The 14,236-nt window shown below is 42.9% G+C and overlaps 1 protein-coding gene across 7 annotated transcripts in view; it reads left to right on the top strand.

Moving 5' to 3' along the window:
- Window positions 1–1,556: 1,556 nt before the first annotated feature.
- Window positions 1,557–14,236, top strand: part of LOC309661606 (uncharacterized protein) — a 74,946-nt gene continuing 62,266 nt past the window's right edge. For 5 of the 7 annotated variants that reach the window (XR_014264088.1, XM_082463482.1, XM_082463484.1 and 2 more), the window contains exon 1: window positions 1,557–4,995. Coding sequence is in view for 2 of the 7 variants with exons in the window: in XM_082463482.1 (XP_082319608.1) it covers window positions 4,861–4,995 (135 nt within the window). In the remaining 5 variants the exon portion in view is untranslated. Of the gene's footprint in view, window positions 4,996–5,216; window positions 5,316–14,236 lie in introns of all 7 variants that reach the window. The other 2 variants (XR_014264089.1, XR_014264090.1) reach the window with 1 other exon arrangement.

Raw genomic sequence — 14,236 nt, 5'->3', positions numbered from 1 at the left:
GGAGCTATTCATAATGTGCTGACAAAATATCCAGGTTCTGAGTCTATAAAGACCAGGAAAAGCATTAAGCCAAGGAAAATTTCCCAAGGCAATGAATGTCTCCTGATGTAACCTCTAGGAAGAAGCCAGCCAGGTGAATAAACACCCCATCCAGCTTGCGGTTGCTTTTCTTGATTAATTGAATGTTTATTCTAATATATACAGCAAGCATTGTACTAGGTACTTTCTGTTACTTGTCTCAGTTTTCACAGTAGAAAACACTGTGGTATGTAATTACATACATACTCATGTACGTGATATACCTATGTTGAATACTTACTGCATATAATCCATAATGTAATATTCTGGCTACAATGCCATGTGAATATATATACGTAATGATTATTAAGCATTGTTCTTCTAAGGAGAATTTCACTGAAACTATCTCATTACAAAGAATTGTAAAGAGTTTATTATTTAAGATAATATTACTAGTGAACCCACTTAACCAGGTACTTGTAAACCCATATTGCCACAATCCACTGACAGTGAATGAACAGTAAGGGTGCTGCTGTTAAGCTCTCCATGGTGTAGACTGTAGAATCAGGATACTTGGATTCCGTATGTGTAAGGCATGTGCCTGTCCGATACCTAGTGTCAATTCACATATTAAATATTAGCAATGCTGAACTTCTATGTCTATATCTGTATCATCTACATTCATGCAAACACAAAATTCTCAATGTCCTTCCCACACTCCAGTGGACTGTCTTCCATATCCCCTGGGGCGCACGCTCTCTCCACCTTATCGTTCTGTTCAGTGGAACAATATTTCCGACTATAACAGAAGACGTTATTTATTATTTTATTTTTTTCTTATTTTTTAGAAGGTTTCTTTCCATTCCGAAGTCTGTTCTGATGAACTGATCTCCCTCCAGTGCCCATTCAGCTGTGATAACTGGACACTGGACATTGAGACACACCAGGACACGTGTGACTGGGTTCAGCCTTTTGCGGGGCCCAGAATAATAAAAGGTAAGTAAGAAGAACACATCCTTTTGAGGTCAAAAGACTGAGACTCAAGCCTTCTGAACTTTGTGCTCTTTAATGCTGTTTCCCTTTTATAAATGAGTACAATAAAAATTGCCCCACCTATTTCACAGGCTCGTTTTAGGAACGCAGATGACCACAATGACAGACACTGGATTGGCTACCCAAAAGCCAATTACAAGTCATTTTCCTCCTTGCCTTCCTGTGCCTAAAATATCCACATTTTAAGAATCCCTCTGGGCTTCCCTGGTGGCGCAGTCGTTAAGAATACACCTGCCAATGCAGGGGACACGGGTTCGAGCCCTGGTCTGGGAAGATCCCACATGCCACAGAGCAACTAAGCCCGTGAGCCACAACTACTGAGCCCGCGCGCCTAGAGCCAGTGCTCTGCAACAAGAGAGGCCGCGATAGTGAGAGGCCCGCGCACCGCGATGAAGAGTGGCCCCCGCTTGCCACAACTGGAGAAAGCCCTCGCACAGAAACGAAGACCCAACACAGCCATAAATAAATAAATTAATTAATTTAAAAAAATAGTGACTCAGCTCATGCCATTGCTCTATGGAATCCCTTTCCATTGCAGTTAGAATAAAATCCAAACTATGTACACTGGCCTGGCTCCCTCTACCTCCCCAGTATCATTCAGTCCATTCTCCCCCCTTCCCTGTCCTCCAGCCAGACCTTCTGTTCCTCAAACTTGCCAAGTGTTTTCCTGGCTCTAGGCCTTTACACCTGCTGATTCCTCTGCCCAGTGCTCTCCTCTGACCCACACATCCCAACGTCCACTGCAGCCGGATTTACGATAACCAAGACATGGAAGCAACCAAAGTGCTCACAGACAGGTGAAAAGATAAAGAAGATGTGGTACATATAGACAATGAAATACTATTCAGCCATAAAAAAGAATGAAATAATGCCACTTGCAGCAACATGGATGGACCTAGGGATGATCATATTAAGTGAAGTAAGTCAGAAAGGAAAGACAAATATATGATATCACTTATAGGTGGAATCCAAAAATTGATACAAAGGAACCAATTTACAAAGCAGAAACAGGCTCACAGACTTAGAAAACAAACCTAAGATTACTAAAGGGGAAAGGTAGAGGAAAGGGGTAAATGCAAAGGCTGGGATTAGCACATACACCCTAATATATATATAAAATAGATAATCAACAAGGATCTACTGTCTAGCGCAGGGAACTCTACTCAAAACTCGTAATACCATATATGGGAAAAGAATCCAAAAAAGAACAGATATACATCTATGTAGAACTGAATCAAGTTGCTGAACACCTAAAACAACACAACATCGTAAATCAACTATACTCCAATATAAAATAACAATTAATTAAATTAAAAAAAAAAAAAAAAAGAAATGCCTACTATGTTCCCAACAGACCTCGGTGACCTGGGCTGAAGTCACATCCCTGGAGCCTGAGCAGGCTTGGGTTCCAAGGCTGGATTGTCCTGGGACTGAGGGTACTGGGAAAGATGTGCCAGCAAGTAAGCCCTCCTTGGACCTGTAGTGCCTGGTGCCCTCTGCATGGGACCACAATCTCCAGATCCAGGCAGACTCTCTGGGCTGGAAGAGCTTTGAAAACTCAGCTGGTCTCCATGTCTCCTGCTGGTAAGGTTCCCACCTCTGGCCTCCTTCCTTACAGTCTCCCCACCTCCAGAGGACAGCACCCCCAACCCACTGTTGCCAGCATCCGCAATAAAGCAAACTTTCCTTTCCGCCAATCTTGCCTCTTTATTGGCTTTTGAGTGGCAAGCAGCCGGACCCCACTTTCGGTTACAATGCTGTTAGTAAGTTCTAAATTTTATTTATCTTTTATAATCAAATCATAGTCTGTTCACTCAAACACTTGTAGCAAGGACAGGAGCTGGTCACAGTATTGGGCACTGTGGCAGAAACAAAGAGAAAGCATGCATGGCATCTGCCTGATGGAGCCCAGTTAGGGAGGCAAGTATGCTGCAAGTTGTGTGAGTATGCTGAGGGCAACGGTCAATTACAGTCTTGCTACTCAGTGTGGTCTCGCCACCCCACCACGCCTGCATAGCACCATCTGGGAGCCTGGTAGAAATGCAGAACCTCAATCCGGCTCCAGACCTAAATCAGAATCTTCATTTTAACAAGGTTGCTAGCAGGTGATATGTACGCACACAGGAGCTTTTGTCCAGGAGACAGAAATCACTTCCCAGTAGGGTGTCCAAAAACGGTAACAACTCAACCATCATCACCAGAACAAGGCCCTGTGCTGGGCACTGGGGACCTAGAGAAGAAAGAAATGTGTCCTTGCCCTCAAGGAGCTTGCAGGCTAACAGGGAAACAGACACACAAACACACAACCTCCTCCGACAGAGGAGGTGGCTCTGAGATGCTCTCGTGCTAGGCGGAGGCATCATTTGTTCTAAGAAAACTCCTTATAAAGCACGAAGAGTTGATCCAGTGCAACACCACTCAATTTCCTGTAGGTTCCAAGTAACATAAGAGCTTTCCGAGGGGATCATCTCACACAGCTCTTTGTTCAGGGGCACCGTGCCTCTCTGAGCCTCCATTTTCTCAGCTGCAAAATGAGACAATTTGTACCATGTTTTTGTTTTGTTTTGTTTTTTGTTTTTGGCCACACTGCACTGCAGGCATGTGGGATCTTAGTTCCTCAACTAGGGATTGAACCAGTGCCCCCTGTACATGGAGTCTTAACCACTGGACTGGCCAGGGAAGTCCCTAACCTTCCTGGCTTTTATTAGAGCCACAAAGCCACCTTGTGAGAGAGAAGGGCAAGTAAGGACTAACATGAACATTTACTGAATGGAAAAAAAGAATGCTGCTGGACAGTATGCGCACTGTGAAATCATGTTTAGAAGAAAAGTCCCATACATATACTATTTTTTAACGTGTGCTATATATAAAGCTATACATAGAGGAAGAGTTCTGTAATAACAACGACTTTCCTGGAGGGCGGAAGTAGGCCTTTATACACCTCAATAGCAGTTTATTTTCAAAGAAATGTACTACTTCTTAAACGAAAACATTTTAAAAGTATTTAAGTGCATTGGAAATTGGAAGTAATGGTAATCCTGATTACCTGAGTCGGGTGATTACGGATGACATTTTCTTCTAATTATGCTTTCTAAATTTCCTACAATGAGCGTGTATCCATCTGGGCCATTTGATTTGTGAGAAGCCTTAACCTCCACCTCCCCCGCCCCACCCCCCAGCCCGCTTTCTTGCTGAGTCTGCAGGTCTCTAGCGCCCTCTGCCGAAGCATCTCTACGTTTTGTGCTTTCCGGAACGAGGTGTAGGTCAGTCTCCTGGGAGTCTTGTTAAAAGGCAGATTCTGATTCAACGGGTGTGGGGCAGGACCGGGATTCGGCGTTTTAAAAAATCCCTGGGGAAGCTGATGCTTGACCTCCCCCAGTGGCAAGGATTGAAACTGCTAGACCACGAAGAGTTATTCTACAACAGCTAGCACAGTACCACCGTCAGGCTCGGACAACGGTCCCGGAGGGCCCCCCGGAAAGCGAAAACCTAACGCGGAGGCGGCTCACCTTGGGGACAAGGGCGACAAGACCGCAGCCGGCGGCCCCGCCCCTCGAGGCCCTCGCGGAGCCTTCATTGGCCAACCCACTGACGTAAGCCTCGCGTCACGTGAGGCCGCCGTCCAATGGCGGAGCGCACGCCGCCGGGCCGGTGGCTGGCGCGGGGGACACACGGAGGTGTGGCGGAGCGCACCGTGGCGGCTAGGTCGCAGGTCGCAGGCGGCGGTGTGTGTGCGCCGCCCTCCCCGACGCCTCACCCCGATTCCCCCTGCGCCTGCAGGCCGGCGCGATGCGGCGCCGCTTCTGGGGCATGTTCAGCTGCCCTTGCGCCGGCGCCGATGCGTTTGGGGCCTTGGCTGCCGCCTCCGCCAAGCTGGCCTTGGGCAGTGACGTGGAGCTGGAGCACGGCTGTGGCGGCCGGCAGGTGGGGCTGGGTGGAGGAGGGGTGCTGCGGGGCTGCTGGGCTCCAGGGTGGAGCAGGGCTGGGGGCGCCAGGGCCGCCTCACACCCGGTGGTCCTTTTGGTCCCCTCGGCTGCCGGGCACTACAGACAGCGGGGGCAGGAGAGCATCTCTGCCCTGGAAATCACACCTGTCGACTCAAAAATATTTTTACAGCCTGAAAGTTGAACGTTTTTATTTGGCAGGAATTTTTAGGACTTCAAGCTGGGAGGCAGCACGTCAAGTAACCCTGAGAGAACTGCTCCGTGAGCCAGCATATACAGGAGTTTTGCGACAAAGGGCAGGTAGTCTGAATGTCAAAAGATTGTTGTTAGTTAAAGAAAGACAGATATGTCAAGTTAAGGAATTTAGCGCTTTTGTATGTATGGGAAGGTGCAAGAGTCTGGGCGGCTCACTGAAATCATTCCTTTGATGTGCACCTCAGCTATCTGGGCCAATATCCTGTGTTTTCACATCCTGAGATTCCTCAGGGCTCACCTTTGTGAGTGGCTGCAGTCTGATGGCTGCTGGATGGCAGGTATTCTTTTCCTTCCTGAGTTCCCTCAGGGTTCACCAGCTCACCTTGAGGTGGCTGATGACTGACATCTTTTGTTTATTGATATGGGAGGCAGTATTCCATTTATCAGTTCCTCCTCTTGGTCTGAAATTCGACCAACATTTGGGAGACATTTCATGACCAATTTTTGTCCCATGGCGCTAGGAGGCTCATCCCAGATCAGGCGAAAATTCGTGTTGATACGCCACTCCAGGGGCTAATTTCTGGGTTAGGCCCTGTTGATAAAGATTCTCTGGATCCTTTGTCTTACTAGTCTATTATGATCCAGGAGATATTTTCCCTTGTTGCTTGTTCCTGTACCTAGAATCACACTACTACAATTATTCTATGTAGAGTTACAAATGTGATTTATTTCCTCAAGATGTTTAGCCATCAGTTTTGTTGGAGGCCTGGTTACACATTGAGTACTGTAAGAGACAGCAAAATAGACAGGGCATAAGTAACGTAGGTAGTAACACTGACAAGGTCATAGTGCAGCAGGGAGACAAATCATAAACAATTTGGAAACAAAGAACAAATTAAAACAATGATTAGTATAACTAGTTGTAATCCAGTGGTATTGGGCTGGCCAAAAAGTTCGTTCGGTTTTAAGTTTAAAGACTTTTTTCTTTTTTTTTTTTTAACATTGAGCACTTACTTTGTGCCAGGCTCTTTTTTTTTTTTAATTTATTAGTTAATTTATTTATTTTGGCTGGGCCATGTCTTAGTTGCGGCCCACGGGGTCTTCGTTGAGGCATGTGGGATCTTTAGTTGCAGCATATGGGATCTTTTAGTTGCAGCATGCGGACTTCTTAGTTGCGGCATGCAGACTCTTAGTTGCGGCATGCATGCGGGATCTAGTTTCCCGACCAGGGATCGAACCTGGGCCCCCTGCTTTGGGAGCTCGGAGTCTTACCCACTGGACCACCAGGAAAGTCCCAAGACACGTTTTTCATTTTCACAAAGAACTTTACTGGACAACGTATTCACTAGCCGAACGAACTTTTTGGCCAACCCAATAATAAACCATCAAGTCCACAGGAGAGCCAGCTGGAGAAGCCAAATTCTGGAAGGATCAAGTAGAGAGAAAAAGATAAATGTTTCATCTTTGTTCACAAAGGTATGCTTTATCAACTTGTAGGTCATAGCATAAGAGAAAAGGTTTTTCTGGAAAGCAAAGTTCGTTCAGTCCCATGTAATTAATTCCTCTTGATCTGGATGAAGTAATCAGGTTTTCCATTAGAGTTTTGTCATTTGTTACCCAGATCAGTGGTATTATCTAAAGGCTATCAGAAACTTATATTTGTTTAAAAGTTCTTTTTATGAGTCTTCTTGAAAATCTTCATTTTGTAGAAGCATCAGTGTAAAATAATGATTGTCTATGAAGGACAAAACTTAAAAGAGCATGGTTAAAGATTTGAGTACAGTGCAATTATCAGGAAACTTGGATATTTCTGTGACATATAACATTTTAGAATAACTAGAATTATGGCTGATAACATTATATTAGATGTTAGGAATTTCATATAAATTTTGGAATAGCTATATTAATAACATCTATCCATACACTGTAACCTAAGGTTCATCTCCAATCACTTGACAATGTTTTGAAGTAAGTTAACATAGCAAATAAACTTAGTGTAACATTCATCTCTGAGCTGTCTCAGGATGCTCCTTAAAGCATCCCCCAGTCAGTTGGAGGCTAAAAGAGACTTAGTTAGATTTTGATATTTGGGAAGTTTGTTAAAAATATCAAAAAGGTTTTAAAACACAAGATCATAGGTCTCTATGAAACAATACTTATTCATTTAACCAAAGTCACAAAAAGATTTAAAAAAAATACAGATCACTGAAGGCCACAGAACCTCACGTAATCTGTTATCAAAAAGGAAAACTCTAAGAAACTTTGTTTAGCTTCCATTCTTGTACTAGCTTACTTAACAAAATCCATTTACTTAATTAACTCCAATCTAAATTTAGTTAATCCTGACCATGCACAGAATTTTTTTCTTCAATAAAATGTAATTCCATTCCTCATAACTAAAAACACACATTCTGTTTTCCTACTGTGTACTGAAATGTTTGTTTTATTCCTATTAGCTTTAATTACGAGTTTAAATTAGAATCCGCAACTCTTTTTTTTAAATTTAAATTCCCCTCGTGAGTAATAACATCTTATGACTCTTAAATAAGCATATTATACACTTATTGGCCATTTTGATACCCTCTTTTGTGAAAGAGGATCTTTCAAATCTATTGTCCTTTTTTCTTTTTCTTTTTTTTTTTTTTTTTGGCTGCCGTGGGTCTTCGTTGCTGCGTGCGGGCTTTCTCTAGTTGTGGCGAGCAGGGGCTACTCTTCATTGTGGTGTGCGGGCTTCTCATTGCAGTGGCTTCTCTTGTTGCATAGCATGGGCTCTAGGTGCACGGGCTCAGTAGTTGTGGCACGCGGGCCCTAGAGTGCGCGGGCTTCAGTAGTTGTGGCTCATGGGCTCCAGAGCGCAGGCTCAGTAGTTGTGTTGCACGGGCTTAGTTGCTCTGTGGCATGTGGGATCTTCCCGGGCCAGGGATCGAACCTGTGTCCCCTGCATTGGCAAGCGGATTCTTAACCACTGTGCCACGAGGGAAGTCCAGAGTCCTTCACTCTTAAAAACCTTAATATCTAGTGAAAGTTAAGAAGTAAGCAATTACGATGGTCTTTTACATTAGCATTCATTACGGTGTACATAAATACCAGTGGTAATTTCTAAAAACATTTGTTTTTTTTATGGAGAACATCTCAGGGTGGCATCAAACACTTTTATTAATAGTCCTAAATATCTTTAGTTTTTCTATTTAGTAATTGATGTCTCAGTATCTTATTTTTTTGGAAATTGTCTAGCTATTCAATAAACTTGCATCTTAAATTAGCACAGCTCTAGAACTTTACCAAATATCTGGAAAGGTCATTTTAAGTAGACGTTTATAAAATATAATTATTTGTCAAGAGTTTACCCAAAGCTTTTATATCTTTTACATCTAAAGTCTCGTCATATCAAGTTATTTTCCTTGCAACAGATATAATAAGTCTTATTTGACTTCTGTTAAACCTAGGTACAATAGTGTCATAGTTAATGTTGATGACTCTAAAGACATGTCTATATTAATTAGTTCAACAAACAAACTTTAATACCAGGTATCAAGTTAATATTGAATATTTCCCAATTCATGTGAACCTGAAAGTCATTTTGGCCGATTTCTTTATATTTAATTTGTAAGTGCTTTCTTTTAAATTAAATAGAGCTCTTTATAAATTCAATTTTGATAATACTTTCCAGAGGTAGAGATATCTCATATGTATAATGTATACAGAAGACATATAATATAAATAGGCAAAACTAGAGATCTCATGGCTTCGCTTCAAAACTTAGTTGTGAATCAGGTATTACAATGTAAACATACGAGTTTACAAAGAACAGTTGGAATACATTAAAGTTGCTTGCTCAGATGACTAAGGCTTTACTATTTGTAAAGTTTGGCTGAGGGAGCATTCTTAGCAGTTTGAATTTTAAAACTGCCACTTTTGTAGCAGAAACTAGTTGCGGCACCCCCATTATGTTAGCCCTTATTCAGCCCTCATTATTTCCACCCATTCAACTGGTCTCCTATAGATGTTTTTTTTCCCCCGTTCTCTTACTTGCTTGATTGCACTCTGAAAATGATTGCCCGCTAGCTAAAGTTGTACTATGCAGCTGATGTTTACTTCTTCAAGACAGCACTCCCTAACACTCCTTTCCTTTGTGAGCATTTTTCATTCCAGAAAGAAGGTCACAGAATGATAACCCCGAGTACCACCAGAACCTGTTCCAGAACCACCTGACCCCAGCCCTAATGATCTCACTGTCTCCAGTAGGAAAGAAGAATGCAAGACTAGATCAGCCCCAATTCTTATGTACAGCCCTATTTTCCACCCTGAAACTATAAGACTCCTTCCTATTTCCCAGGAAGGGGGGCACAGTCTTGAGGGTGTTAGCCTGCTGTGGCCCCCTTTGCCTGGAAAAGTAAGAAAGCTACTCTCTTCTACTCCTCCGAAACTGTGTCTCCGTGTTTCTATTCAGCACTGGCGAACAGAGGCCGGGTTTTCGACAACACTTTTGCCATTTTTTTTTTCTTTCTTGGTTTCAGGCCTTGCCTGATTGGGCTAACTAGGCTCAGTCTCAGGTCCTTGTGGCCTGTATGTACATTTCAGGTTTGTAGAGATTTGCAAGAGAGACAGTCGCTTTTAGTTCCCTAAAGAACAGGTCTGTCACCTAAAGGGTACTAAAAGATCGATTTGTCCAACTATATATTATATCAGAGAGAAGGTTTCTAACTGAAGTTTACGAGTTCTGTGTTCTAGAACTTTAGAGTTTAATTTATCATGCCTTCAAAGGCTTGTATATGGCATTCAGCAAAGACCTTCTTGCCGCAGACCGGCTGCAGAAAGCTAGAAGTTCCTGGCGGTGAGGGGTAAGGAACTGAAAAGCACCAGTATGGGGTCAGAAGGGCCAAGACAACTGATGGTTGCAAGGCAAGTTTATTCAAAGAGCATGAATGTATATATAGGTTTAGTACGGAACGAATACTAAACAACAAATCAGTAAACCTTGTATTTCCACATAATTCTGTCGCCACTATCTATGCGCCACTATCTATGCACCACTATCTATGCACCACTATCTATGCACCACTATCTATGCGTCAGCATGCCTTATGGGCCATTCTTTGGAGATACAGACTTCCCCCTCAGGGCAGCACGTCCTTCTTCTGGGGAACAACCAGGGGCTCTTAGATTCAGAGCAGGCACCTGGAACGAAACTGGCTGCAAGCCATTTTCCTTTTTTACGCTCAATACCGCAGCGTCAGGAGTGCATACCAAGAAAGAGACAAGCAGTTCTCCGGAAAGCAGAAAGCTGAATAAGCTTACAGCTTGGGGGCCACCACACCTTCTTACTGAGTTTACAAGTTTAAACCCAAAGAAAAATCACTATTTTTGTTTTTTTAGCCCTTGAATGTTAGTTCCCAGTTTTTACTTATTTGTATGGCTCAGGTAACCCTATTGGTTTCCTTTAGTATGTTCAATTAATATTTTCCAAGGTGCATATTTATATGCCTTGTCTTATACCACACAGGGGAAGCATTCCCCAGTGAAACATGCCTACCCCACAATATAATTAAAAGAGATGTAACCATCTTATATAAAGCCCATTTAAATATACCAATTTTATACACTTTCATCTCAATTCTGTCAACTGCTTTACCTTGAACTTTAGCTTTCATTAGGATCCAATCAACAAGTTTTGATCTTATAGGAGGAGTTCTAGAAGTTTTTCTTCTTTTTGTTCCCTGTCCATTTTATCTATTTTAATATAAAAGCTCTGGGATCCCCAGAAGGGGGGTTGAGCCAGGGAACTCAGGCTGTTTGGCCAAACTGTTGCCCCAAATAATTGCTGGTTAGGTATCTCAGTGCAAAAAAATCTTTTCAGCCCTTTAAATATATATATATTTAATATATAAAAAAATATATAATATATATTAAATAAATATAATCTATATTTTATATATATATATTTTTTTTTTTTTTTTTTTTTTTTTTTTTTTTTTTAAGCTGAGGTAAATAGAGTGGACCTCTTTGGCTTTTAATGTTGAGGACGAGTAGGGAGTCCCTTTTGGCCCATTTAACCGTAGTGTAATATCAAAACCTTATGTTTTAATCACATAAATGTCCATTTTATCCCATTTTTAATAACCATCTAAAGATTTCTTTATTCATTTAAGATAAGCCCTTTTTAAAAATTTCTTTCTTGTTGGAAAAACTATCTAGACTTTCCTTACAAATTTTTAAAATCTCTTAACATTAATTATTCTAATGCTTTTGTTAGCCTCTGTAAGACCCATTGAGGGGAAGCAAAGACCACAAATTAAGCTTCCCAAACTGGTTTTTCTTTGTTTTAAAATAAAGAAGTTCTTAGATTAGCCAGTAGATATGTTTCTTTTTTCCACCTTTACTTTGATTTTTGTTTTTATAGGTATCAATAAAACAGCTGTTTACCATGAGAGAGCTCTAGGTTCACCAATTTATTAGTTTCTCCAATGTAAAAGAATCCATCACTTGGCTGATCTCCGGGAGACGGCAGTGAGTGGTGGCGTGAAGCGAGATCTTAGTTCCCTACCCAGGAATTGGACCTGGGCAGTCTGGATGGAAACCAGGAATCCTAGCCGCTAGTGCACCGGGGGCTAGAGGCTAGAAACAAGGTTCCCCTGGCTCTTACCCCTCATTGAGAAATGCATTTCTCAAGGAGGCAAAAACTGTAGAAACAGGTACGAAGTTTACTATTAGAGACATGGTGCAACAAGTGGGAGAGCACACAGAGAAACAGTTTGTTTAGTTAAGACAGAAGCGAGGCAGAGATACACACCCGGAGAGAAAGGGTGTGGGCATCCCCCCTAATGAGGAGGAATGCAGTATAGAGGTGGTTGAATCATTTCTATAGGGCAGTTCTTCTGGGTCTTTGTTCACCTTTGGCCAATTATCTGGTTTCTTTTTCCACGCCTGACCTGCCCTAGGACCTCCCCAACACGTGTGCACAACTTTTTTCACAGATGGATCCCAGCCCACAGGCCTATGGGGGGCCTTGGCATCACCTATTTTGGGGTGGTGCCCCCTCCTTTCTGACCCCCAAGAAGCCCCCAAGGTGCAGTGTCTCCCTCGCCCCAAGGACGGGAAACTCGTGACCTCTTTATCTTTTACTCAAACAGGGTTTAGCCCCTCTCTGTCCCTGCTGTGACTGTTATCTTAAAGTGTCCACAGGAAACAAAGTCCAGCTATTTACCCTGTTCCTGTTGTAATTTCTATCTCAAAGTGCAAACAGGAGGCTGGTTGTAAATATCTAGCCTAGGGCTCACCTACCTCCTTCCTCAGGAAGTGTAAATAGGAGGCTAGTTGTAAATGCCTAGCCTGGAGCCCATCAGTCTCCTACCTCATGGCCATTAATAAAACATATATATTAATAGTGATTCAAACCAATACGACACAAGAGGCTTCCCCATAAGAGTGGAGGAGGATGTCACCTTAGTAAAATCCAGAGAGTTTACTCTTAAAAGTAGCATAGCAGAGGTCAAGTTTTCAAAACAAGTACATACACATTTACACACACACACATCCTAGGAAGATCAGGTAGAACATTTACATCTCAAAGACATAGGAAGAGAAATGCAAGTTCCCCCCTAGATGGCCTTTGTTTAAAATCAGAATTCTGAAAAGATATTTTTACCAAGCTGGCTTTTTAAACTTAATTTAAATTAACTGTGTACACAATAAAAGAGCCCCCTCGTTTTTAGGGCGAGATTTCCTTTAATTTCCAATGAAGTAAGTACTTGTATTTTTGTACATACATAAACCTGGCTGGTGTATTTGTTGGAGGCTGGCAACCTGTTGTTCCTCTTTTGTTGTTTTGAAAGCTTTATTTCCCATTCTGAGGTCGATTTGTCAAAATAAAATTGCTCGTGAGGATCGTGCGGTGGGCCAACGTGCTGCTTGAGAGCTTAACTCCTCTAGGTTTTGCCCCAGAGCTGTTTCAGCCCCCTCTTAGGTGTCTCGGGTTCTCCCAGCGGCATATAAGACTGCCGCGGGTGCTGAGATCATGGAATGACCAGTTCTTATTCATGTCCCCAGTTGAGCAGGTTGTTAATTAAATGAGTGGGTTTCCCTATAGGGACAAATGCACGGCACGAGGTCTTGCCTCCACCGCTCCTGCAACTTTTTCAGTCGCCTTGATCTCAGGCGGCCTCAGCCTGCAGTGGCTTAAAGCAGGATTTCGGCTCCCAGCCAGAGATTGAGGTCAGGTCGTGGCAGTGAGAGCTCTGAATCCTAGCCACCAGACCACCAGGGACCAGTGGTCAGCGACAAGGCCCTGGCCCTGCTGCTTTGCAGAAAAGAATTCCCACAAAGACGTAAAGGAGTGAAACAAAGTGTTTATTCGGAGAAAAAAAAGAGTAGAGTACATGTGGATAGACACACAGGCGGACTCAGAGAGTCACGCCCGCGTGGTCGTTTAAATCACATACATGGGACATTTCTTCTGGGTTTCCTTTGACCAATCATTTTGATTTGCCTGGTTCAGAGTCCATATTTGGTATATCTCAGGATCCTCCCATGCGTGTGCAGGCATCTCTTAGCCAAGATGAATTCCACCGAAGAGGCCTATGGGTAGCTGGCATCACTTACTGTGCGGTGGCACCCCGTCCCTTTTTGATCTCCAAGGAGCATTCTAGTTGGGAAGGTTTCCTTGACTTCAGGAATGAGAAATATGTGGTGTCTTATTTTCTATCTGGGCAGGGCCCAGCCTCCTCTTAATTGTCCTGCTATTCTCATCTTGGAGTATAGGTCCACAGGGAATGAATCCCAATTGCTTACCCTGGGGGGACCCATCTACCTCCTGCCTCAGCCTGAGAAAGCTGTTGCCGGCCAGGAGGAAAGAGTCCTTTCTTTGGAGCTCAGAAGCTCTCATAAGATTTCAGTTTTATTTCGACAAGCTCTATTAAGGTAGCCAATTCAAGGAAAAATGACAGGCCAGTCTTCTCCCTAATTACTCAGTCCAGTCCCACCTTACTCAGTGTTTAACTGAGCAAAGTCTTCCCAGTCTTTAAACTGAT

The sequence above is a fragment of the Balaenoptera physalus genome (genome assembly GCF_965194825.1).
Source record: "Balaenoptera physalus genome assembly, chromosome: 5".
Taxonomy (NCBI): domain Eukaryota; kingdom Metazoa; phylum Chordata; class Mammalia; order Artiodactyla; family Balaenopteridae; genus Balaenoptera; species Balaenoptera physalus.
This window is presented reverse-complemented; position numbering and strand designations above follow the sequence as displayed.